The sequence below is a fragment of the Cherax quadricarinatus genome, chromosome 61, assembly GCF_038502225.1.
Source record: "Cherax quadricarinatus isolate ZL_2023a chromosome 61, ASM3850222v1, whole genome shotgun sequence".
NCBI classification, from domain to species: domain Eukaryota; kingdom Metazoa; phylum Arthropoda; class Malacostraca; order Decapoda; family Parastacidae; genus Cherax; species Cherax quadricarinatus.
In genome coordinates, this window is record NC_091352.1 from 22,706,422 (window position 1) to 22,733,996 (window position 27,575).

The 27,575-nt window shown below is 41.5% G+C and overlaps 1 protein-coding gene across 2 annotated transcripts; it reads left to right on the forward strand.

The window, feature by feature from the left end:
* Positions 1-7,462: 7,462 nt before the first annotated feature.
* LOC138854514 (zinc finger protein 271-like) lies at positions 7,463-25,585 on the forward strand. Of its 2 annotated transcripts, none has more exons than XM_070098280.1 (2): positions 7,463-7,598; positions 18,575-25,585. In XM_070098280.1, the coding sequence occupies exon 2, from the start codon at positions 23,490-23,492 to the stop codon at positions 24,399-24,401; it is 912 nt and encodes a 303-aa protein (XP_069954381.1). In that variant the 5' UTR covers positions 7,463-7,598; positions 18,575-23,489; the 3' UTR covers positions 24,402-25,585. The 2 variants fall into 2 exon arrangements, with proteins under 2 accessions (XP_069954381.1, XP_069954382.1); XM_070098281.1 differs by having other exon boundaries at positions 18,575-21,935.
* Positions 25,586-27,575: the final 1,990 nt, after the last annotated feature.

Genomic DNA, 27,575 nt, shown 5'->3' on the forward strand with positions numbered 1-27,575 from the left:
TGCGCGGTCAGCAGTACATGACCTACCAGTTTCTTATAGAGGTATTCCATGTACGGACTATTTTGCTGTAATATCTTCCCACCTTCACACCCGTTGGCAGCAACGTTGGTCTACTATGCTCGGCAACAAACTTCAGTCTATTAAACCGAGTATAGGTTACTGGCCGTCTTCTTATCACCAGTGTCGAGGTTGGGAGACTACTCTCTCCCGTCTTCGCATTGGCCATACTCGTCTTACTCATGGATATCTCATGGAGAGGCGTCTTGCTCCTCTCTGTGAGAATTGCCAAGCTCCATTATCAGTCAGCCACATTCTGTTGGACTGCCCACTTTATCAACGAGCATGCAGAATTTACCTCTGTCGTCGTCTTCGCCCCGCTGCTCTCTCTTTACCTTCCCTTCTCGCTGATGGACCCACCTTTCATCCGGACTCTCTCATTGACTTTTTGACAACGACTGACTTACTTCACAAATTCTGATACTTTCAGCCCTTTCTACTTGAATCTCTTGCTACCCTCTACCCCCGTACTATCCCCTGCCCCGCTGTTTTCTGTAACCTGCTGATCATCCCCCCTCCCTTCTGCCATCCAATTCCCTTGCTTCCTTCCCTACCCTGCAGCGCTGTATAGCCCTTGTGGCTTAGCGCTTCTTTTTTATTATAATAATAATCAGACTCCCTTAGTGCTTTACAGGCTATACAAAAATTTGATACACCTCACCCCTTAGTCCTCCGTATCCAACTTTGGCTACGCCGCATCTTTACCAAGCATAAAGATATTGTTTTTTGTTGGGTCCCTGGTCATGTTGACGTACAGGGCAATGAACAGGCAGACACTGCTGCGTGGTCAGCAGTACATGACCTACCAGTTTCTTATAGAGGTATTCCATGTACGGACTATTTTGCTGTAATATCTTCCCACCTTCACACCCGTTGGCAACAACGTTGGTCTACTATGCTCGGCAACAAACTTCAGTCTATTAAACCGAGTATAGGTTACTGGCCGTCTTCTTATCACCAGTGTCGAGGTTGGGAGACTACTCTCTCCCGTCTTCGCATTGGCCATACTCGTCTTACTCATGGATATCTCATGGAGAGGCGTCTTGCTCCTCTCTGTGAGAATTGCCAAGCTCCATTATCAGTCAGCCACATTCTGTTGGACTGCCCACTTTATCAACGAGCACGCAGAATTTACCTCTGTCGTCGTCTTCGCCCCGCTGCTCTCTCTTTACCTTCCCTTCTCGCTGATGGACCCACCTTTCATCCGGACTCTCTCATTGACTTTTTGACAACGACTGACTTACTTCACAAATTCTGATACTTTCAGCCCTTTCTACTTGAATCTCTTGCTACCCTCTACCCCCGTACTATCCCCTGCCCCGCTGTTTTCTGTAACCTGCTGATCATCCCCCCTCCCTTCTGCCATCCAATTCCCTTGCTTCCTTCCCTACCCTGCAGCGCTGTATAGCCCTTGTGGCTTAGCGCTTCTTTTTGATTATAATAATATAATGGAAACTTCCATCGTCTCTGATCTTTGCTCGGCCCCCCTCCCCTCTGGTGTGGAACTACATGCAACTTCCTCTTCCTCCGAAAATTTTTGACGCTCTCCGAATATTTAGACAACCGATGGACACGGCTCGTATCACTCTAACACGCTTTTCTAAACTATTTACACAACTCTTTGCAGCGTTCCAGTCCTTCACTACTTACTAGTCTTCCGCTACCTCTTTGTGTAATTTCACTAAGTCAATCCGTGGACACCTGTTTCAGGTTACCAGTCGACTTTTGGAAAGTCGAGACTTAAAGTGGAATATTCGAGGCCTCGTGGGTAATTGGGGTGGGCTTCAGGTGTTGCTCTCCCAGTTTTTCCCCACTTGTTTAAAAGACCCAAAATTGCATTTAGCCATCTTTTTTTCTGGTGATATTTAATTTCATTCATTAGATCCTATTTTCCGATGGATATCTTAATGAAAGTGCACTTGTGTGAACAGGTACATCATACATCCTTGTTCATACTTCGCTGCATTACACTGCAGCCTGCATCTACTTGAACAAGTGGTCTGCAGTCTGCTGTCTTCATCTTTAGCATTATTCAAAATCCCCTAAACGGAGGTTCCATGATGCTGAGGGACTCTTGTTCGAGGGAATTTGATCTATGCTCCAATTCTCTGAATTGAGCCTGAATACCTTCCATCCCCCTCTCTACAGGTGCTGTATAATTCCTACGGGTTTAGCGCTCCCCATAATCTATTCCAGATGTTTTATTTCTGATTTCTTCCTTGCTGCAGTCTCTTATTAGGTGATTTTAATTGTCCATACACCATCCGGTAATTAGTTGGTAGGTCTGGATGGTTCATTTTCCACGGGAGTCTCGCCCAGTATTGTCCAGATTCAAATTTAACATCCTTCAGGTATTGTTCCTGAGTAAGGGAATCATCTGGACTTTCTTCATTTACATTGATTCCTATGCTGTCCAAATCCCATAATTTATACACAGGTTCAACGTCATCTTCCATTAAAGAATATTTACACTGGGGTGATATTTCATGAGTAAGACACACCGTAACTGTATTTATAGCTTCCTCCAGTCATTCATTATCAGTACGAGGAATCCTGCCATACATCACATGACCTCCTGCAGTCCTTAGAAGGGTGACTCCGCATTTCATTGTCATACCCTTTACAAAGGTGGCATAATAGTCACTACCTATCAAAATATCTATTGGCTCCACAGAATCATTATTTACACCAGAAGGTGCCAAATTTACCTTACTTGAAAGCCTTTCAGTAGCGTTACCAAGCCCTATTGTAGATATTTTCTCTGGGAGCCTATCCACTACTACGGCATTAATACGTTTTCTCTCATTGCCCAGCCTGACAATTACATAAAAAGTGTCGTATGACTGGGCCTTCTTATTTGAGAGAAAGCCAGATAACTTGACCTCCCATTAGTACCTTCATCCCATTAAGGCAATTACGTTTTATGAAGGTACGTTGTGATCCCTGATCCAGTAATGCTGTTACAGTTTTGGATTTATGTCATTTATCATTAATCACCATATCCAACACAGGTCAAGTTACCTCAGCTAGGCCATCATTACCGACATTAGCTGCAATCTCTACGTTGGCTACTGTTGTGTCCGGGTTATTATCACTATCAGTACTATTGCTACCATCATTAAAATTAGATCCGCCCTTACACATAGCTATGTGGTGCCTTCCCTTGTTACACTGATAACAATGGTTCAGTCTAGCATGGCAATCCCTTACATTATGATTTCCTAGACACCTAATACATCTAGCAAGCTCTTCCAATCTTTCCACTTTAACACCCCATGAATTATAGGCATTACAGTTCTTAGAGAAATGAGTACCGTTGCAGAAGATACAATCTCTCCTTTCTTTGCCTGACCTCTTATCAACTGGGCTACCCTTATTGTTGTACTTACTCCTCTTGCTTTGATGTGAAGAACCACTATTACTGGCCCCTGTCACTTGATATGTGCCTATGTAACCCCTTTTAGTAGGTGAATTATGATTATCGATATTAGAACAAATTTTCCTTTTGTAAAACTTGACAGGTGCACTGGGGTCTGTAGACGTGGTATTCCTAGGAGTAATGGGTTGGCTGGTCTGCAGTAGAACAATTAGCTCCTGCAGGCCCACTCTTATTTCCTCCAACCCGAGGTAACCCTTGTGATATCTGTTAGATTGCCACTCTACTGTCTTGTAGTTCAATTTATTCTGAATCAATGCACTCAACAACCACTCTGCGCCCTCCAGATCATATTTATTACTCAAGGTCTTAAGAGTGCCTTCTAGTTTGATCTTAAATTGCTGTAAGCCATTGCGGTTGTGATCTGGAGTCTTCAAACTAGCCAAAATAGCTACTAGATCCAGCCTACTTTGCTCCAAGTTACCATAAGTGACCTCCAACAAGTCAACTGCCTCACTATAGGAGACATCTACATTTGCGAATGCTTGTATGAAAACATGCGCATCTCCCCTTACTTGTCCCTTTAAATAGCATAATTTGGTAACACTTGCAAGATCATTTCTATCATGTACGACTGCTTTAAAGTTAGACCAAAACTCCTCCCAATTTTCTCCCAGATTAAACACAGGCATGAATAATTCTGGGAGTTTTGGTAGACACCTCTGATTTTCCTTACTAGGTTGACCAGCAACATTGTTTGCACCCTTTACCTTCTCCAATGCCTTAGTTTTGCAGGACACGATGTTGTCCTCCACTTCATAATATTGATCCAACAGCCGCTCCCTTTCAGCATCATCTGCACAATTCACCAGTAGATCTCTCTCACAGTCTTTATACCACAATTTATATGACTCATATCTATTTTCTAAGGCATCTAGGTGTTACTTTAATTTATCAGGGTTCACCGTTTCTTGTCCCATTAACTCCATACACTCGTTGTATGATTTAGTAACATGACCCTTCCGAGCTTGTAGTGATGCTTTCTTTGATTTGGCATCCATGGACTTGCCAGCCGCACTAGCTTCCTCAGACCCAGCCATGATTAGGGAATTAATAATCACCGATTATACAACTTAAGTAGACGCCTTATGAGAATAATTCTTGTGCTTTACTCTTGTATAAATCCTAGCCACACATGTGCTAGTAATTAACTGGGCTAATTATCATCCACCACACGGCCGATTAAATTTGTGTACTCTATACCCACTTCCTTCAATCAGTCACTTAATTATTAAGTAATTAATTCAATTAATTTTTCACTGATTGCAGCCGGTTCGAAGGACCAACGGGCAGATATGGAAAATTTTATAGGGGTTACCTGCATGTACCTCAACATTACATACATACAAGTAATCTCATTAGGAGACAACAACCATATTGTTTACCGTAGTCACCCCGTGTAGACATGTGAGAAAACTTAACCACCCCTGGTCACTGCAGGTGGTTCCTTCGACCTCACAATCTTACCCATATCTATCCGAGACCAGGATGAATTGGATAGCACCCACAAGTATGGCACTACTAATTAATTGTGGACTGTATAGATTATATTAGCTTAACTGAATGAAGGGGGGAGGTGGGTTACACACGGATATATCCATCAAGAAAAAACACTTATATATAATTCCACCACTTACCAGACATTCTCTGGTGGTCACTTGATGTAGCTGGATCACACACAGCCTATCCAATTACAGCATACCTAACTGGCCAGTATCAGTCTGCTTTAACTAGAAGGGTTACTTAACTGTGGGTGATTGATTCTCCTTATTTCCTCCTTTCACCATCTCATTTCGATGTCCTGCTACACCGACACAGTTGGTTTGTCCCGGTTTAGAAGTCGTGACTCCATAAAAACTTCACTATCCTCGGGACAGGAACCACGAGGTCTGCACGTGTTCACTCAGAGCAAGGCGACTTATTTCACTTCATGCATTCTCTTAACTTAGTGTTATTATCACTGATTACATTACAATTCACACGACGATTTAAAGTCTCATAATTATTATGCACATTAGAGGTCACTCCATTAAGATCTGAGACCGATGAGTGATGATTAAATCATGGGTATTTTCCCCTGGACACTCCATGGCGTCACACCAGTCACCACCGGTCCTACCATTATTCACTAATTTTACCACTTTATTATGGTGGCTCTGTAAATCATGTTCCCTCACTCTTCACCAGAAACAGTTACTACACTTCCTATTATGAAGTGAGGCCTATATTAATCCTTAGGCTGTCGTGAATGCCAATTTCCTGGTCCCATGCTTTCCCAGCCTCTTAACTCCATTCAAAACACTCCCGCTCCTGACACCCCGTCTCGACCTCTGCCCTTCCCATTAGTGCAGGCACAGAGCTTCCCTGTTGGTTCTAGTCCATTTTCAAATAGATTTTTTGACCCTCATCAGCACATTAAACACCTATTAGGCACTATAGCTTTGGAAAATTAAATATTTTTCAGAAAAGTTATCTATGTGGTCTGGGTTGAGAATAAGTTTCCTCCTTCTGTATGTTGGAACTTATTCAGTCCGAGAAGTCCCAACCAGAATAAACACACCGCTCGAGGGCCCTTACACCCACCCAAAACACAAACACATTCACCCGGGTTGGTGAAGGTGGTTGGAAGGTACTTCTTAATTGATAGATTCACCCTTCAGGGAAGAAGTAGGTAGTTTATACTGTTAGTACACTAATATGAGGATTATTGAGGCAACTGTAGATAATAATAATGTAGACCTAAGACCTTAACATATGTAGTAATAGGCCAAATGTAGGCAAACACTAGATTGTTAGCTAGGGAGAACTGGCAATCCAAGTTTGAAAGACGAGGCACGGGTCTTGAAGACACCAGAGCTTCCTTCTAAGACTAGACACCATCTGAACAACACGTGCCATGATCAGCAGGTGGCACCCCCACGTGTCTTTACATATTAGACTTGGGGAAATCTGGTGGAGGCACCTCAATGTACCGTAAATGTCCTCCTCCGTCAGGCACATACAGTAAGACAAGATCTCCCTTTTTTCTTAGGATCCTGGCCAGTGTCTGGGGAAAATTGAGAGTGAGTCGTGCTGTGGCCTTTGTGCAGCCGGCAGTTCATGACCAGTACGTACTGGCGTCTCTTGTCAACCTAGAAGCTAGTGTCCATTTCTGCATAGTTAAACTAGGGGATGCACACCCCCTTGGATACAGGAACTTCTGAGGTGCAGGCAGGTCACTAATATCGATTGAATATTGCAGGAACTAAGGCTCCCGGTTGCACGTGGTTTCTGAGGGTAAGTCCAAAGGGGCTAAGCTTAGGGAGGTTGAAGATCAGGATATATGCTGCAACACCAAGTAAGTTAGTCCTTTATACGTTCATGCAAGCGAGATTTCTTGCAACATCAGTCATTTATGAAAATCTGTCCTGTAAGCCACTTGTGAGGCTGAGGTACCGACCTCAGAGCTCGGTGTCAACAGAGCTTGCCAGGGTAGACAACTCACATGGAGGCAGTCCAGACAAATTTTCACACTGTATTTAGCTCCTTGATTGTTGGAGATTTGACCAAGATTGACAATTGTGAGTTTTGGGAAGTGACAGTCATGCATCGTTCTTCAGAGAATTACAGGATAATGATAAATATAATTATTGCAACCTGTACTCCTCTAATGCCAACCATGTTCAGTCTTCACTCTTTTTACCACTTCAAAACAAAAAATTTTCTCCAGGGGCTTTGTCAAGCCGTTAACACCTTGAAAAAGAACGAAACGTTGCATTTGTGTCCCCAATGGAAATAAGTCACTTTGTCTGACTTTTTTTTGGGTTATCCTAGGTCCTCTACACATATACTACTATGTATGATAATGTATGTAACTATATTTGTGCATACTGAATAAACTTACTTACTAGTCATTTTACCTAACAAAGAAACTCTTCTTCCTTTTTATTTCATGGACCAACTTTTGGTCAACAAATCTTCCCCGGACATCGGGAAGTCGGGTTCGGTATTGAGTAAGCTGTCCGAAGCCCTGATAAACCCAAACAATAACAAACAGTAGAACAGATGTTTGTCCAGTTGTCACTTTTACATCAAGAAAGTTTATTATTTGTTTAGGAAATGTGAGGTAAGTGAGGATGTAATCATATATTTTTTAATTTAGAAAGTTTGCAAAATTTATAAATATCTATATTGTGCTTAGGCTGTTTAATGTGGTCGTCTCTGAAGTAGCAGTTTAAAGACAGCAGTTTACAGACAGTTTAAAGGCAGTAGTTTACAGATAGTTTACAGACAGTTGTTTAAAGACAATTGTTGACACACAGTAGTACATAGAGAGTAGTTTACACAGTACTATATAGAGAGTAGTTTACACAGTACTATATAGAGAGTAGTTTACACAGTACTATATACAGAGTAGTTTACACAGTACTATGTAGAGAGTAGTTTACACAGTACTATATACAGAGTAGTTTACACAGTACTATATAGAGTAGTTTACACAGTACTATATACAGAGTAGTTTACACAGTACTATATAGAGAGTAGTTTACACAGTACTATGTAGAGAGTAGTTTACACAGTACTATATACAGAGTAGTTTACACAGTAGTATAAGTGTGTATAATAATGGCTCTGAGCGTCTGTAGATATTGTGAATATATTTAAATATTACAAGGTAGCTTGGCCAAGTGCTTGTGGCTTGGCCAGGTGCTTGTGGCTTGGTCAGGTGCTTGTGGCTTGGTCAGGTGCTTGTGGCTTGGTCAGGTGCTTGAGGCTTGGTCAGGTGCTTGTGGCTTGGTAAGGTGCTTATGGCTTGGTCAGGTGCTTGTGGCTTGGCCAGGTGCTTGTGGCTTGGTCAGGTGCTTGTGGCTTGGTCAGGTGCTTGTGGCTTGGTCAGGTGCTTGTGGCTTTGTCAGGTGCTCATGGCTTGGTCAGGTGCTGGTGGCTTTGTCAGGTGCTGGTGACTTGGCCAGGTACTCGTGGCTTGGTCAGGTGCTCATGGCTTGGTCAGGTGTTGGTGGCTTGGTCAGGTGCTCATGGCTTGATCAGGTGCTGGTGGCTTTGTCATGTGCTGGTGGCTTTGTCAGGTGATGGTGGCTTGTTCAGGTGCTCGTGGCTTGGTCAGGTGCTTGTGGCTTGGTCAGGTGCTTGTTACTTGGTCAGGTGCTTGTGGCTTGGTCAGGTGCTTGTGGCTTCTTCAGGTGCTTGTGGCTTGGTCAGGTACTTGTGGCTCGGTCAGGTGTTTGTGGCATGGTCAGGTGCTTGTGGCTTGGTCAGGTGCTTGAGGCTTGGTCAGGTACTTGTGGCTCGGTCAGGTGCTTGTGGCATGGTCAGGGGCTCATCTCTTGGCCAGGTGCTCGTGGCTTGGCCAGGGGCTCGTCTCTTGGCCAAGCACTCATGGCTTGGCCAGGTGCTTGTGACTTGGCCAGGTGCTCGTGGCTTGGCCAGGTGCTTGTGGCTTGGCCAGGTGCTTGTGGCTTGGCCAGGTGCTCATGGCTTGGCCAGGTGCTCATGGCTTGGTCAGGTGCTTGTGGCATGGTCAGGTGCTTGTGGCATGGTCAGGTGCTTGTGGCTTGGTCAGGTGCTTGTGGCTTGGTCCGGTGCTTGTGGCGTGGTCAGGTGCTTGTGGCTTGGCCAGGTGCTTGTGGCTTGGCCAGGTGCTTGTGGCTTGTTCAGGTGCTTGTGGCTTGGTCAGTTGCTTGTGGCTTTGTCAGGTGCTGGTGGCTGTCAGGTGCTGGTGGCTTTGTCAGGTGCTCATGGCTTGGTCAGGTGCTGGTGGCTTTGTCAGGTGCTGGTGGCTTGGTCAGGTGCTTAGGGCTTGGTCAGGTGTTGGTGGCTTGGTCAGGTGCTCATGGCTTGATCAGGTGTTGGTGGCTTTGTCATGTGCTGGTGGCTTTGTCAGGTGATCGTGACTTGGTCAGGTGCTGGTGGCTTGGTCAGGGGCTGGCGGCTTGGTCAGGTGTTGATAGCTTGGTCACGTGCTGGTGGCTTTTTCAGGTTTCGGTGGCTTGGTCAGGTTCTGGTGGCTTGTTCAGGTGCTGGGGGCTTTGTCATTTGCTGGTGGCTTTTTCAGGTGCTGATGGCTTGGTCAGGTGCTCATGGCTTGGTCAGGTGCTTGTGGTTTGGTCAGGTGCTGGTGGTTTGGTCAGGTGCTGGTTGCTTGGTCAGGTGCTCATGGTTTGGCCAGGTGCTCATGGCTTGGTCTGGTGCTCGTGGCTTGGCCAGGTGCTCGTGGCTTGGCCAGGTGCTTGTCTCTTGGCCAGGTGCTCGTGGCTTGGCCAGGTGCTCATGGCTTGGCCAGGTGCTCGTGGCTTTGTCAAGTGCTTGTGGCCTGGTCAGGTACTCGTGATACATTTGATAGCATCCTCAGCTCACACACAGAGGGGGTCATTACCACTCCTCGGTACAGTAAGTAGATACCTAGGTGTTAATCAACTGTTTTGGTTTGCATCCTGGAAAATAAGGATGAAATAGCCCCAGTGGAAATTAAGTTGCCGGTCCCTGATGATGTTTAGATTTCGCTGGGTTACCCTGTGTTACTAACCCTCCAGGTTAATTATTCAAACAAAATAACAATAATAATACAATATATCTTTATTGACTACAAGTACATGTATAGGGTATACAGACCATAGCTGACATCAATGCCATAAGACTACAGATATTTTAAGGTAAGTAATGAGTGGACACAATTATTATATTATAGTTTAGTAATAATAATATTATTAATATTGGCACATATGTATTATTGTAATAAACAATAATAATAATTATTATTAATATTATTATTAATTTAGGGCACTGGAGCACAGATCCACTGTATAGCACTTTGTCTGGATTATTTGGGTTATCCTAGATAATTTATACAATGTATGATAACTTTACTTTCGTGTACCTGTGTGAGAGAGAGAGAGAGACACACACACACACACACACACACACACACACACACACACACACACACACACACACACACACACACACACACACACACACACACACACACACACACATTCAGTCAGCCAATCACCCACCCAGCCAGCCAGCCAGCTACGAGTTGTTTCTCTTTACTTAGGGTATAGGTTATACTACATTCTGGCAGGATGACACTACCAGTGGTATTCTTCCATTCTACTGTGTCGACAATACATAAAGATAACAGTAACATATGATACTTTATGCAATGTAAAATTTAGAATACAGTTCACTACCATGTATACATTATATACAGTAAATAAATAATTAAAATATAACAATAGAAGTAAATTATGGTAAAAAGAATGAAATAATGATTGTACATTACAGGAGCCATAGTAGGGAAACAAGTGTAGTCAAAGATAAGATAAAACCAATATTGCAAACTAGAAATACTGCAGGAAATAGCAAACAAGAGGACTCCACTAGCAATAGTGAGGATATATTACCAAAAACAACTGGTGGGAGCTCCATTGTTGGTGCTAGGGAGGATAGAAGTAAGACAGGGAAACATGCACCAACAGGGAATACAGTCACAGAAACCCAAGGCAAACGGAAACCAAGCCTGTGCACATACTATGCACTCGGTATCTGCTGGCATGGGAAATCTGGAAAAACAGATGGGACGTGCAACTATGACCACCCTAGGAAATGCCATGCCCATATGACAACAGGAAAATGCAAACTCCCTTCCTGTAAGCTTTTTCACCCTGAACTGTGTACCTCTTCAGTACAGGAAAGACTGTGCTATAACTTAAATTGCCAGGCATACCATCTAAAGGGGACAAAAAGATACAAAACATCCAGGCCATGGGAAAACCCGGGTAGCCACAGCCACTCAAGAGGGAGAGGTTTTTTAGTGCCAGGAAGGAAAAAAAACTGGCAGGAAATGGCAGAAATCGTACACCAAATCCAGTCATTCCTGGAGTGGAACCACAGTCGATGGCCTCCACTCCAAACCAACAGATACAGATACTAATGCCGGAAAAAAAATCCCCCCCCAGTACCAACAATACCACCAGTCCGATAACATTCTTCTTTGCAAATATACAGGGTCTAAAGCCAGCAACAAACAACAAAATACCTTTCATCCGTGGACTGCTTGCAGAGGCAAAGGCAATGTTCGCGGCTTTCACTGAGACCCACATAAAGGATCACTTGGACAACGAAATATGGATCCCAGGTTACAACCTATACAGATGTGACAGAGTGAACAGGCAAAAGGGGGGGGTTGGCCTGTACATTGCAGAGTCACTTGTTTGCACAGAACTGCTAAATGCCTCAAATGATGTAGTGGAAGTTTTAGCAGTAAAGGTCGAGAACCAAAACCTAGTCATTGTGATAGTCTACAAGCCTCCGGATGCAACATCCCAGCAATTCCAGGAACAGCTGTTAAAAATTGACCACTGTCTGGAAAACCTTCCAGCTCCTGCACCCAACATCTTGCTCCTGGGGGATTTCAACTTAAGGCACCTAAAATGGAGGAATATAGCAAATAATATTGTTGCAGTAATAACACCAGGAGGCAGCTCTGATGAAAACTCACACTCACGCGAGCTTTTAAATCTCTGCACAAAATTCAATTTAAACCAGCAAATAATAGAGCCTACTAGACTGGAGAATACACTAGACCTCATCTTCACTAACAATGATGATCTGATAAAAAATATCACCATATCAAAAACAATATACTCAGATCACAACATAATTGAGGTTCAGTCATGTATGCGCGGAGCCCCAGACCGCCATAATGAGATTAGTCACGAGGGAGCATTCACCAAATTCAACTTCAATAACAAAAACATAAAGTGGGACCAAGTAAACCAAGTCCTAACCGATATAAGCTGGGAAGATATACTAAGCAACACAGACCCCAACTTATGCCTAGGACAGATTAACTCGGTGGCACTCGATGTATGCACAAGGCTTATTCCTCTAAGAAAAAGGAGGAGTAGATGTAAAACAGAAAGAGACAGGCGCTCCCTTTACAGGCGACGGAAAAGAATAACAGAGCGGCTAAAAGAGGTCAATATATCTGAAATGCGTAGGGAGACACTGGTCAGAGAAATAGCAAGCATCGAACTTAAGCTAAAAGAATCCTTTAGGAGTCAGGAATCGCGGGAAGAACTAAAAGCCATAAATGAAATCGAAAGAAACCCAAAGTATTTCTTCTCCTATGCCAAATCAAAATCGAGAACAACGTCCAGTATTGGGCCCCTACTTAAACAAGATGGGTCCTACACAGATGACAGCAAGGAAATGAGTGAGCTACTCAAGTCCCAATATGACTCAGTTTTTAGCAAGCCGCTAACCAGACTGAGAGTCAAAGATCAAAATGAATTTTTTATGAGAGAGCCACAAAATTTGATTAACACAAGGCTATCCGATGTTATCCTGACGCCAAATGACTTCGAACAGGCGATAAATGACATGCCCATGCACTCTGCCCCAGGGCCAGACTCATGGAACTCTGTGTTCATCAAGAACTGCAAGAAGCCCCTATCACGAGCCTTTTCCATCTTATGGAGAGGGAGCATGGACACGGGGGTCGTCCCACAGTTACTAAAAACAACAGACATAGCCCCACTCCACAAAGGGGGCAGTAAAGCAACAGCAAAGAACTACAGACCAATAGCACTAACATCCCATATCATAAAAATCTTTGAAAGGGTCCTAAGAAGCAAGATCACCACGCATCTAGAAACCCATCAGTTACACAACCCAGGGCAACATGGGTTTAGAACAGGTCGCTCCTGTCTGTCTCAACTATTGGACCACTACGACAAGGTCCTAAATGCACTAGAAGACAAAAAGAATGCAGATGTAATATATACAGACTTTGCAAAAGCCTTCGACAAGTGTGACCATGGCGTAATAGCGCACAAAATGCGTGCTAAAGGAATAACAGGAAAAGTCGGTCGATGGATCTATAATTTCCTCACTAACAGAACACAGAGAGTAGTCGTCAACAGAGTAAAGTCCGAGGCAGCTACGGTGAAAAGCTCTGTTCCACAAGGCACAGTACTCGCTCCCATCTTGTTCCTCATCCTTATATCCGACATAGACAAGGATGTCAGCCACAGCACCGTGTCTTCCTTTGCAGATGACACCTGAATCTGCATGACAGTGTCTTCCATTGCAGACACTGCAAAGCTCCAGGCAGACATCAACCAAATCTTTCAGTGGGCTGCAGAAAACAATATGAAGTTCAACGATGAGAAATTTCAATTACTCAGATATGGTAAACATGAGGAAATTAAATCTTCATCAGAGTACAAAACAAATTCTGGCCACAAAATAGAGCGAAACACCAACGTCAAAGACCTGGGAGTGATCATGTCGGAGGATCTCACCTTCAAGGACCATAACATTGTATCAATCGCATCTGCTAGAAAAATGACAGGATGGATAATGAGAACCTTCAAAACTAGGGAGGCCAAGCCCATGATGACACTCTTCAGGTCACTTGTTCTATCTAGGCTGGAATATTGCTGCACACTAACAGCACCTTTCAAGGCAGGTGAAATTGCCGACCTAGAAAATGTACAGAGAACTTTCACGGCGCGCATAACGGAGATAAAACACCTCAATTATTGGGAGCGCTTGAGGTTCCTAAACCTGTATTCCCTGGAACGCAGGAGGGAAAGATACATGATTATATACACCTGGAAAATCCTAGAGGGACTAGTACCGAACTTGCACACGAAAATCACTCACTACGAAAGCAAAAGACTTGGCAGACGATGCACCATCCCCCCAATGAAAAGCAGGGGTGTCACTAGCACGTTAAGAGACCATACAATAAGTGTCAGGGGCCCGAGACTGTTCAACTGCCTCCCAGCACACATAAGGGGGATTACCAACAGACCCCTGGCAGTCTTCAAGCTGGCACTGGACAAGCACCTAAAGTCAATTCCGGATCAGCCGGGCTGTGGCTCGTACGTTGGTTTGCGTGCAGCCAGCAGCAACAGCCTGGTTGATCAGGCTCTGATCCACCAGGAGGCCTGGTCACAGACCGGGCCGCGGGGGCGTTGACCCCCGGAACTGTCTCCAGGTAAACTCCAGGTAAACAGTACTATGTAGGTAGTTTATATAGGAAAAGTTTGACATTATGCCCTACCCAGTATGTCGGCAATTTTCAAAGGTTTGACTTACATCCATTTTGACTTACGACAGGTTGGTCGGAACCAAGCTTGGTCGTAAGTCGGATGGTAGGTGTATATAGAAAGCAGCTTGTTATGCAGAGCATTTCAGGAAAATTAGGTCAGTTTTGTCCCAGGATGTGACCCACACCTGTCCACTAACACCCAGGTACACATTTTACTGATGGGCGAACGTAGACAACCAGTGTATGGAAACACGCCCAATGTTTCCACCCCTTCACTGGGAATTGAACCCGGACCCTCACCGTGTGAAGTAGGAGCTTTTGCTACCAGGCCACGGGGCACTTATTTTGATAAACAGTGAATGTAGGTCCTTTTGGGAGATTAACAATAATTTATAATTTAAATTATTGAATGTTAAGTGGGTTATGCCATAGAGACTGTTATTATGTGTAAATAGGTGAAACTAAATTAAAGTAACCAATCCTAATGAAACTTAATGTAACCTACTCTAAAATATGACTATAGTTAATGGCTACTGCTCAGCAGAACTCGGGCATTAGTTGATTTACATTTTGCATTATTTGCGACCTTTGTGCACCGCAAAATAAGTATTTCTATTGCAAATTGATTTTTGGGAGAAATTAGCATTATTTCAGTTTGCAGCATATCTGAGCCAGTCAACGTTTTGCTCTGCATGAACTTTGCCAAAGCTCCTGGAGATTGAAATGTTGCCACAATAAAATGTCACATTAGTTGCACTTGTGTCATTTTACCTAACAGATTAGGTTAGGTGAGTTCAAATATGTTTTGTTTTAATCATTGACACATCAATATAATATCACAGATTGTCACGATGTATCGTAATTTTTCTTTTCTTTTTCATCTATATAATACTACCTCACTAGCTGCTTCGGTAATAGCTAAATCGAAGCCGCTGGAGTGTTGTAGTATTATCGTATTCATCCTTCATCATTTTGATACGGTTAATTAGGTAAGCTCAACCTAGTTTGAGAGTTTGGTTGTTAAGTGACGTCATAATTTGGCGTCTTCTGGTCTCCCGAGGTTACTTACCATTCACGAGGCTTGTTCCTATCAGTCACTCACCGGCAAGCTCTGAGGACAGGTCTACTCTACATAGAATCTGCCTCGCCTACCCCGTGTTTGGAGAAGCCAGTCCAACTCATCCTTTCAAAGATTGGCTTATTGTGTTTGCATATACACATATATTTCCTACACAAGGACATGCCGGGAATTGGAGTCTTCTCAGATATTGAGAAAGTGGTACCGCACCTGAGCTGTGAGGAATTGTATATAGTGATATCTATTGTATAGACAGAGATTATTAATTTCATATATTTAAGCATTGGAATTGCTTATGATTTAACGGGCCCAAACTATTCAGAAGTGAATGTACTCTTATTCATATACAGTGGACCCCCGCATACCGTCGGCATCGCATAACGTTCAATCCGCATACCGCTCGCTTTTATCACAAAAATTTTGCCTCGCATACCGCTCAAAAACCCGCTCACCGCTCTTCGTCCGAGACGCGTCCAATGTGCGCCCTTAGCCAGCCTCACATGTGCCGCCGGTGGCATTGTTTACCAGCCAGCCTCCGCGGTAACATCCAAGCATACAATCGGAACATTTCGTATTATTACAGTGTTTTTGGTGATTTTATCTGCAAAATAAGTGACCATGGGCCCCAAGAAAGCTTCTAGTGCCAACCCTACAGCAATAAGGGTGAGAATTACTATAGAGATGAAGAAAAAGATCATTGATAAGTATGAAAGTCGAGTGCGTGTCTCCGAGCTGGCCAGGTTGTATAATAAACCCCAATCAACCATCGCTACTATTGGTGGTACAGCTGCTGCTGCTGCTGTACCACCGTCAGCTGCTGCTGTAGTACCGTCTGCTGCTGCTGTAGCATCGTCTGCTGCTACTGTAGCACTGTCAGCTGCTGCTGCTGCTGTAGCACTGTCAGCTGCTGCTGCTGCTGTACCACCGTCAGCTGCTGCTGCTGCTGTAGTACCATCTGCTGCTGCTGTAGCATCGTCTGCTGCTGCTGTAGCACTGTCAGCTGCTGCTGCTGCTGTACCACCATCAGCTGCTGCTGCTGCTGTAGCATCGTCTGCTGCTGCTGTAGCATCGTCTGCTGCTGCTGTAGCACTGTCAGCTGCTGCTGCTGCTGTAGCACTCAGCTGCTGCTGCTGCTGCTGTAGCACCGTTGTTGGTGTGGCTTATTGAGAATACCAATAAACAATTAACCCCAGAGGATTTGCCACCCAGGATAACCCAAAAAAGTCAGTGTCATCGAAGACTGTCTAACTTATTTCCATTGGAGTCCTTAATCTTGTCTCCCAGGATGCAACCCACACCAGTCGACTAACACCCAGGTGAACAGGGAAAAATGCCTGGAACTAGTGCTCATATTGGTGAATTTAAAGCCAGCAAAGGTTGGTTTGAGAGATTTAAGAATCGTAGTGGCATACACAGTGTGATAAGGCCTGTTCTGGAAGAAAATGCCAAACAGGACCTACAGTACTCAGGAGGAAAAGGCACTCCCAGGACACAGTGTCTCATCAGTCATTGCTGCATCTTCAGTAAAGGTAAGTGTCATTTATTCTTCATTTAGTAGAGTAGTACATGCACAATATATATTGTGCATGTACTACTCTACTATTGTGCATGTATCCTTCTCTTTGTGTGTAGGAAAATGTATATTTCATGTGGTAAAATTTTTTTTTTCATACTTTTGGGTGTCTTGTACGGATTAATTTGATTTCCATTATTTCTTATGGGGAAAATTCATTCGCATACCGAACATTTCGCATAACAATGAGCCCTCTTGCACGGATTAAAGTCGCTATGCGGGGGTCCACTGTATTCTAGATGAAGGTAAGTATGTTTATTAAAACTAACATAATAGTGATGACCTTGTCTTGATTCACTCCTAGTTTTTGAAGATTGATGAAATTGAGATATCAAGGAAATTGGTTTATCTGGAGATTCTGGAGTTTATCTGGAGAGAGTTCCGGGGGTCAACGCCCCCGCGGCCCGGTCTGTGACCAGGCCTCCTTAGGTCAGTGTCCCAGGATGCGACCCACACCAGTCGACTAACACCTAGGTACCCATTTTACTGATGGGGAACATAGACAACAGGTGGAAAGAAACACGTCCAATGTTTCTACTCTGGCTGGGAATCGAACCCAGGCCCTCACCGTGTGAAGCGAGAGCGTTAACCACCAGGCCACCAGAGCCCTTTATTAATAGTATTACGAAAAAAGGAGACTCCTCTCCTTGTTGAAGAGAAAGCAATGTAACCCGGGATAAACAATAACTTTTTAAAAACAAGCTCCTATTCATAATACAGATGTCAAGCCAGCTTAGTGTTGTACAGTTCAAACCATAATTACTCATGGATATTTGCTGAAAAGGAGTCATAAATTATTACCTAAAATAAGTTAATTTACTATAAGCAACAGACCGCAGCCGAGGAAATTGCTTCAGAAGAGAAGGAAGAGAGAGGGGAGAATGTGCCTTCTTCATTGATTAAGGACATGTGTGCGAAGTGGAATGAGTTGCAAAGTTTTGTGGAGAAATATCACCCTAACAACACTGTTGCAAGGTGTGTATGCAACATGTTCAATGACAATACCTTGTCCCATTTTAGGCAAATCTTAAAGAGATGCCAGAATCAGACCTCTCTGGACAGGTTTTTTGTGTGACAGGGGTCCAGTGACTCTCAAGCTGGTCCTAGTGCCAGTAAAAGACAAAGAAGGGAAGTAACCCCAGATAGGGCCTTGATACCTGAATTCCTTATGGACGGGGATTCCCCTTCCAAACAGTAACCTCTCCTTCTCCCTCTCTCCTCCTCACCGTCTTCCATACGCCAGCAAGAGTCTTCAATAAAGGTAAAAGAGATGTTAACATGTTTCAAGTAAAAGTGTATGAATGACTCAGATGTTTCATATTAGTTGGGTTTCCAGTGGTGTTAATAGCTCATTCTTTTCTTTTGCAGGTTATTCTTTTTACAGAAGAGGTAATTTTGTAGAGCCAAGACCCAGTATATGCTATGAACTTCGTGTAAGCTGTGAAATTACTGCAGATATACACTGTGCCAATAATCAGCATTATAAAATTCATCACATATCCATAAATACAAATTCTGTCATTTTGTTTAAGATCACTGAGAAACTTACCTCAACATTCTTTACCTCAGCCTTAACAACTTAATATAATTTATTTACACTTAGTTAAATAATATAATTTAGTGCTGTCATATATTTTAGTTGCTTATTCATGTTTTTTTGCAGTATGATACACTAATGAGTATACAAATATTAATACATAAGTTTATATTTAATTAAACGTTCTTTATTAAATATTTTATCTTTCAGTTAATAATAATAATAATAATTATAATATCACTATAGAAGTGTACTGTATTGGTACTTAAACTCATATTATTAGTTTGTAATAAACCACTATACAAAAGTATGATGAGATGTACTTAAATATATTATATGTACCATACATCAGAACTTGCATACTGTTAGTCACAGGATTATGTCCTACCTAATAACTTGCATCATCTCTTTTACTTCCCTGCTTCAAATAAATATTTCTTCACACTGTTCTGTCATCTCATTGTTAACCAAATAAGCACATTAGGTTGTTGAACTCACATAATTTTTATACTGTTTATATTATTTCTGTAATATATTGCTGCCTTTTACCATCATCATCTTGGAGAGTCTGGAATTTTTTAAAGACCTTTTAAAATAATTACAGGTCTTTTATTCAAGCTGTGTATGCTAAAAGAGGAAAAACTGTTGAAGATACATGTATTTTATTTAATAATCTATACTGTAAAAGTTAATTATCAATAAATGCAAGAAATAAATTCAGTTAATTTGTAGACATACAGTTTTAATATCAGTTATATTACTTTTGGAATTTCATGACCTCTGTGTTAGTTTGCAGGATAAAGCACCTATGTTTAAAACCACAAACAGTATAAAGGATATACATTCAAAGAAGTGATAAATAAGGGCAGGTGTAAAATTTGTAAATTATAATCAAATCCAATGCATCACATGAAAGTTGATAAAAGTGAGAAATCTAGTCACTGTTCAGTGTGTCAGAAAGACTTTTCAAGTAAAACACAATTAATGCATCACATGAGAGCTCATACAGGTGAGAAACCATATCAGTGCTCAGAATGTCAAAAAGACTTCTCATTAAAGTCATCTCTAATGCGTCACATGAAAGGTCATACTGGAGACAAACCGTACCAGTGTTCACTGTGTGTTAAAGACTTCTCACGCAAATCATCTTTAACACTCCATATGAGAGTTCATACAGGAGAAAGACCATATCAGTGTTCAGTATGTCTAAAAGACTTTTCACATCACTCTGGCCTAGTAAAACATATGAGAATTCATACAGGAGAGAAACCATTTCAGTGTTCAGAGTGCCTAAAAGACTTTTCACATAATTCAAATCTCTTAACTCACATGAGAGTTCATAGAGGAGAAAAACCATATAAATGTTTAATATGCCAAAAAGAATTTTCACAAAAATCAAGCCAAAAACAGCACATGAGAATTCATACTGGAGAGAAACCATATCAGTGTTCAGATTGCTTCAAAGAATTTAAACAAAGATCTGCTCTTTCACTACACATGAGAGGTCACAGAAAAGAGAAACCATATCGCTGTTCAGAGTGTCAAAAAGTGTTTCCAACAAAATATAATCTAATAGTTCATATGAGAGTTCATACAGGAGAAAAAAAATACCAGTGTTCAGAGTGTCTGAGAGATTTTAAACATAAATCAGGTCTAGTAAGACACATCAGAGTTCATACTGGAGAGAAACCATACCAGTGTTCAGTGTGTCTTAAAGCCTTTATACAAAAATCCTCTCTAACACTTCACATGAAAGCTCATACAATAGAAAATCTATAATATTTTATTGCTTGGAATAATTTTTGACAATTAACCCTTTGAGGGTCGACAGGCCCTCTCCGAGACTTGTTCTCACGGTCGGCCAAATTTAAAAAAAAAATTATTTTTTCTTATGAAAAGATAGATAATCTTTTCCCGATCATAATGACACCAAAAGTATGAAATTTGATGGAAAACTTACGGAATTATGCTCTCGTGAAGTTAGTGGTCTCGACGATGTTTACGCATCGGCGATTTTGCCCACTTTGAGCCCTATTTTCAGCCAATTCCAGTGTACTGGTCGACAAAAATCATAACTACTTCTCTAGAACTCCATTTTTTTCTATTGAATGAGTACAAGAAACCACCCATTTACTGATTTCAACTATCCAATACAGTGGTCAGAATTTAGCAATTTTGCCAATTTCACACAAATTTCAGAAGATGCCAATTTCCAAATAAGGTCCAGAATAAACAAGAAAGACATTCCTGGCACTAAAATAACATTTCCTCTGTTTGTTAGTCACATCCCCAGGCCCCTCTTATATTTCTTTGGCTTTCCACTTTCAATTTTTATTCTTACAAAAAAAATAAAATTTACTGTTATGCAGACTACTGCATTAGTGTAGGAATGGTATAAATAATATCAGCACACTTGTGAAAGAATATTAGACTCACCAGTTGATGTGTATTGGACGCTTGGTATGATTTGTTTACTTTTGAATTTCGGTAAAAATCGAACATTTCTGCTACTTTGAGCTCAATTTCAAGGTACTTTTCATTGTAAAACCAGTCTAAATCATCTCAATTTCTGTAATATGTCTTCCATTCTATAAAATGAGACCAAGAAAACTAGAATACAAAAATAAATACCATATGAAAATACAGTGCAAAGTCGCTGTTTTAATCCAAAAACACGGTCAAAGTTTTTTTTATGTCATTACACACTGTGTGCTGCAGGATTTTTTTATACTGCAATTTAGGCGTACTAGTACGTCAAAAACCCTGGGTTGTAAGACGTACTAGTACGTCCGAAACCCCCAAAGGGTTAAGAAGAAAAGAGTGGTATTTAGAAATACATAGACAAAATTTTTTTAAATAATTTAGATACGCAAAATTTCCTGTTATCCAAAGTTTCAGGATTCATAACGCCTACATAAACTTAACCCCTATGGACTTCAGGCTTCAATCATAATATAGTGTGAGAGTTTACATATGGGAACTTTAAAGATTTTTTTTTTTTTCAACTAACCGGCCGTATCCCACCAAGGCAGGGTGGCCCAAAAAGAAAAGCGAAAGTTTTTCTTTTTAAATTTAGTAATTTGTACAGGAGAAGTGGTTAGTAGCCCCTTGCTCCTGGCATTTTAGTCGCCTCTTACAACACGCATGGCTTACGGAGGAAGAATTCTGTTCCACTTCCCCATGGAGATAAGAGGAAATAAACAAGAACAAAAACTAGAAAGAAAACAGAAGAAAACCCAGAGGGGTGTGCATACATATGCTTATACATGTATGTGTAGTGTGACCTAAGTGTAAGAAGAAGTAGCAAGACGTACCCGAAATCTTGCATGTTTATGAGACAGAAAAAAGACACCAGCAATCCTTCCATCATGTAAAACAATTACTGGTTTTTGTTTTACACTCACTTGGCAGGACAGTAGTACCTCCCTGGGTGGTTGCTGTCTACCAGCCTACTACCTACAAACTTTAAAGATATGTAAAATATTTTTTTTAATCTGACATGCAAGATTTGCTATTATGCAGCTTCAAGACTCGCATCACTTTTAGGAACCTAACACATCCCCCCCCCACCCCTTCCTGAATTATTAAGTTCTACTGTAGTGTGATATTTGAGATTTTGCAGGTAAGAACTCATTTTGCCTTTGCTTATTTAAACATTAAAAGCAAAAATGTATTAATGTCGTTAAAGGCATTTTGCATAAAAGTTATTGAGTACAAATGAGTTCATGAACATCAAAAAGTGTTAACTTTTTGTGGATGAGTTATTGTCCAAGAAGAGGTGTTAGTGTAACTAGTGGGGTTCCACAAGGATCATTACTAGGTCCAGTACTGTTTCTTGTATACAGTAGGGCCACGCTTTATGGTGTTTTGCCTTACGGCATTCCACTAATATGGCACTTTCAAATTATGACCAAAATTTGCTATACAGTGAGCAGTCTTTCAAATACGGCGCACCCCACGCAGTTTGTTTGCATTTTCTGTGAGCACATATTTCTATTATGTCTGGAAATTTTCCAGAATTTCAAGTGTTTTAAAGTTATTGCATATTTTATATGTACTCTGATAATTATACTTATGTATACCTGTACTTAAATATACTTACACACTTTGCTGGCGTGCAGGTGCACATTAAAATCACTAAGTGTCTCTCTACTCGATGCCATATACAGTGGTCCCTCAATAATCGTCCATAATTCGTTCCTGGAAGTGGGACTATTATCGAAATGGACGATTTACGAATCAATTTTCCCCATAAGAAATAATGTAAATTCAATTAATCCGTTCCTGACACCCAGAAGTATTAAAACAAAAATTTTTTTTACATGAAATATAGATGTAGTACCTAAACAATACAGTGGCACATGATGAATTAAACATTAACAGAATAACACCTTTATTGGCAATTCTTCTTTGTGTATGGAAGACTGGAGAAGGAGACAGATTGGATGATTTCCTGTTTGGAAAGGGAATCCCCTTCCATCAACACTTCGGGTACCAATTGCTTTTCTGGGGTTACTTCTCTTCTCTGTTTCTTAATGCCACTAGGACCACCTTGAGAGTCACTGGAGTTGTGTCTCGCAAAAAAAAACTGTCCAGAGAGCTCTGTTTCTGGCATCTCTTTTATTAAAACTTCCCTAAAATGGGCCAAGACTCTGTCACTTTACAAGTTGCCGATATGGCTTGCAACATCCTTCTCTGGGTGATGTTTCTCCATAAATCTTTCTATCTTACCCCACATGATCATGGATGGTATACTCTGAAAGCTCAGGAAAAGTGTACTGTTCAGCATGCAAGCTACTTTCTACCAAAGAAAATACCTTCACACAGGGGTTCAATGACTGGAAAAATTCCAAGCGTTTCGAGGAACATGAAAACAGCACCACTCACAGGAGCTGCATTTTAGCCAGTGTATTTCGTGCACAGAAAAAAGGCTTATTGGATTCTCATTTGGAAAATCAAACTGAAAAAGAGCGCACTTATTGGAGAAAAGTTTTAGAAAGAGTTGTTGCTGTTGTAAAATTCTTAGTTCTAAGAGGACTTGCTTTCCATGGAGAAAATGAGGTTTTTGGTTCGGAAAACAATGGCAATTTCCTAGGGATCATAGAACTGTTAGCACAATTCGATCCATTCTTAGCAAATCATGTGTCACGCCTTGGGAATGCAGGAAGAGGCACTGTATCTTACATGTCATCTACTATATGCAATGAATTTATTGAACTGATGACTAAGAAGGCCCTCAATAACATCATAGCAGCTGTGAAAACTGCAAAATACTTTGCAATAAGTGTAGATTCAACACCAGATATTTCACATACAGATCAATTGACATTCATTGTTCGCTTTGTCGACTCCAGTGGTAAGCCTGTAGAGCGCTTTATAAAATTCATTCCTCTTTCAGGCCATGATGGAGAAACAATGATGAATGTAGTACTGAATACTCTGCTTGAACATGATCTCTCTATTATGGATTGCCGTGGCCAGAGCTACGGCAATGCAAGTAACATGTCGGGTAAATATAATGGATTGCAAGCCCGTATCAAGCAAATCAACCCACTTGCTGAATATGTGCCCTGCTCAGCACATTCTTGTTGGGTCATGTGCTGCGGAGTGTTGTGTCACTGCAGTTTCATTTTTTTGACTTTTACAAGCACTCTTTAATTTTTTCTCTGCTTCAACGCATCGGTGGAGTATACTCAAGTCAACCATTCATGGAGATGTCATCAAATCATTATCAACAACAAGGTGGTCAGCGCAGTATGATGCAACACATGCTTTGAAAGACAGCTTTGCTGAAATACGTTCTGCTTTGATCCAAATAGCAGAGGATGAAGACCAGACAGCAACTACAAGAAGCGAAGCAGCCAGCTTAGCATCAAAATTGGAAGATTTTGAATTGGCCTTACTCTGTGTGCTTTGGGACTGTATACTTGAATGGTTAAATGCCACGAACAAGACACTTCAGAAAATTGAAATTGAAATGGCTACTTGTGCTAACCTCTATGCAGGCTTAGTGGAATTTGTAAGCTCACTTCGCAGTGATGAAGCTTTTGAAATATTTGAAGAGAAAGCTAAACTGCTGATCATCAGCGGTCAACGAAGAGGAAACGCAATTTTGAGGAGCCAGACAATGAAATTGTGTTGCTACCAGGGCAGAAATGTAAGACAGCTACATACTTCGTCATTCTGGATTCACTGATTACAGAATTGGTGAAAAGAAAAGAAATCTACCAGAATCTCAATGACAAGTTTGGATTTCTGTTCAAAATTACTACTATGCCAGATGCAGAATTGAGAGAAGCTGCATTAAAGTTGCAACAACACCTTTCAGCAGATGTTCAGGACACATTTGTTGAAGAAATAGTTCATTTTTCTGGGTATATGAATCAGATTAAAGCTCCACCTGAAAAATGTGCGCCCTCAGCGGCTTTGAAACATTTAAGAAATGCAGGTACTAACTGTGAAGAAGAACGTTCATTTTCTGTTTTGAAAAGAGTGAAAAACCAGCTCCGTTCAACAATGAGCCAAGACAAATTGTGTAACCTAGCCTTGTTGACCATTGAGTCTGATCTAACAAGAAATATTGATTTTCAGAATATAATTGATGATTTTGCCAATATGAAATCCAGAAAAAGTTTATTTAAGAAGTGCCTGTGAATATAAACAATTCTTTACTTTCTTGAGTTTATATGATTTGATAGTCTTATGCATGATGCAATGATAACAATAATGGTCAGTGATTTATAAAGGGAATAATAGTGCTGTAGTGGTTATGCTGAATATAATAGGTACATAATGTCACTACTTTAATAGCCTAATCTAGTAATACTATGCTGTCTTGAGTTTATTCTCTTTAAAATGCATGATTTAACAAGATAGTTATAATGGCTGTTGGTAAATGGTTTTGGTTGTCTTGATGTACTTTCCCTATTAAATTTAATCTAAATAGCCAGAATGTATTTAATTAGACCTTAAACAGGCTCACACTGACCCCCCACCCCCAAGCTGGAAGGGGTCGCTTCGCTTACCCGTAACTCAAAGAGGCCCCGCCAATCTGAATAGCCTAGGGCCTGGAGACTTCTTAATCCGGCCCTGCCCATACGTACGCCACTATCATATTGTTCATGTTTTTCTTAAATTCAATCATATTTCTCACCTTCTTTACCAAAGGCTTGGCATTAGGAGCTTTCTTTGGAGCAATGGTAGCTTATTTAGCACTTAAATAACTTGCAAGCACTAAAATAAATGGAATATTATGAAATATTTCGCTGGAGCATGTGAGGGGACCGTCGCTCACTGGTAAACAATGGCACACTGGCTGGGAAGGAAAGCCTGAAGCCGCTCAGAGCGTGAATACGCATCTGGGACGAAGGACTATTAGAGAGTTACCAGACCATTTGCGAGCCAATATTTTGACGAAAAAACAGGACTATTTCCGAAATGGACGACTTTCAGGCCGGACGATTATTGAGGGACCACTGTAATAATCTCTTGGGCGCATTAAATGTCATATATTACATTAATATAGACATTTCCATTAATCCATCTATGATATTTTATTCAAAATTATATAATAAACACGCTACATAACATATAAACATGATACATACACCCACAGTATACTAAAAACAACAGATATAGCCCCACTTCACAAAGGGGGCAGTAAAGCAACAGCAAAGAACTACAGACCAATAGCACTAACATCCCATATCATAAAAATCTTTGAAAGGGTCCTAAGAAGCAAGATCACCACCCATCTAGAAACCCATCAGTTACACAACCCAGGGCAACATGGGTTTAGAACAGGTCGCTCCTGTCTGTCTCAACTATTGGATCACTACGACAAGGTCCTAAATGCACTAGAAGACAAAAAGAATGCAGATGTAATATATACAGACTTTGCAAAAGCCTTCGACAAGTGTGACCATGGCGTAATAGCGCACAAAATGTGTGCTAAAGGAATAACAGGAAAAGTCGGTCGATGGATCTATAATTTCCTCACTAACAGAACACAGAGAGTAGTCGTCAACAGAGTAAAGTCCGAGGCAGCTACGGTGAAAAGCTCTGTTCCACAAGGCACAGTACTAGCTCCCATCTTGTTCCTCATCCTCATATCCGACATAGACAAGGATGTCAGCCACAGCACCGTGTCTTCCTTTGCAGATGACACCCGAATCTGCATGACAGTGTCTTCCATTGCAGACACTGCAAGGCTCCAGGCGGACATCAACCAAATCTTTCAGTGGGCTGCAGAAAACAATATGAAGTTCAACGATGAGAAATTTCAATTACTCAGATATGGTAAACATGAGGAAATTAAATCTTCATCAGAGTACAAAACAAATTCTGGCCACAAAATAGAGCGAAACACCAACGTCAAAGACCTGGGAGTGATTATGTCGGAGGATCTCACCTTCAAGGACCATAACATTGTATCAATCGCATCTGCTAGAAAAATGACAGGATGGATAATGAGAACCTTCAAAACTAGGGAGGCCAAGCCCATGATGGCACTCTTCAGGTCACTTGTTCTATCTAGGCTGGAATATTGCTGCACTCTAACAGCACCTTTCAAGGCAGGTGAAATTGCCGACCTAGAAAATGTGCAGAGAACTTTCACGGCACGCATAACGGAGATAAAACACCTCAATTACTGGGAGCGCTTGAGGTTTCTAAACCTGTATTCCCTGGAACGCAGGAGGGAGAGATACATGATTATATACACCTGGAAAATCCTAGAGGGACTAGTACCGAACTTGCACACGAAAATCACTCACTACGAAAGCAAAAGACTTGGCAGACGATGCACCATCCCCCCAATGAAAAGCAGGGGTG

What these genes read in the sequence shown, in the direction of transcription:
- LOC138854514 (XM_070098280.1), top strand. Translation starts at nt 23,490, where the DNA reads ATGGTATACTCTGAAAGCTCAGGAAAAGTGTACTGTTCAGCATGCAAG.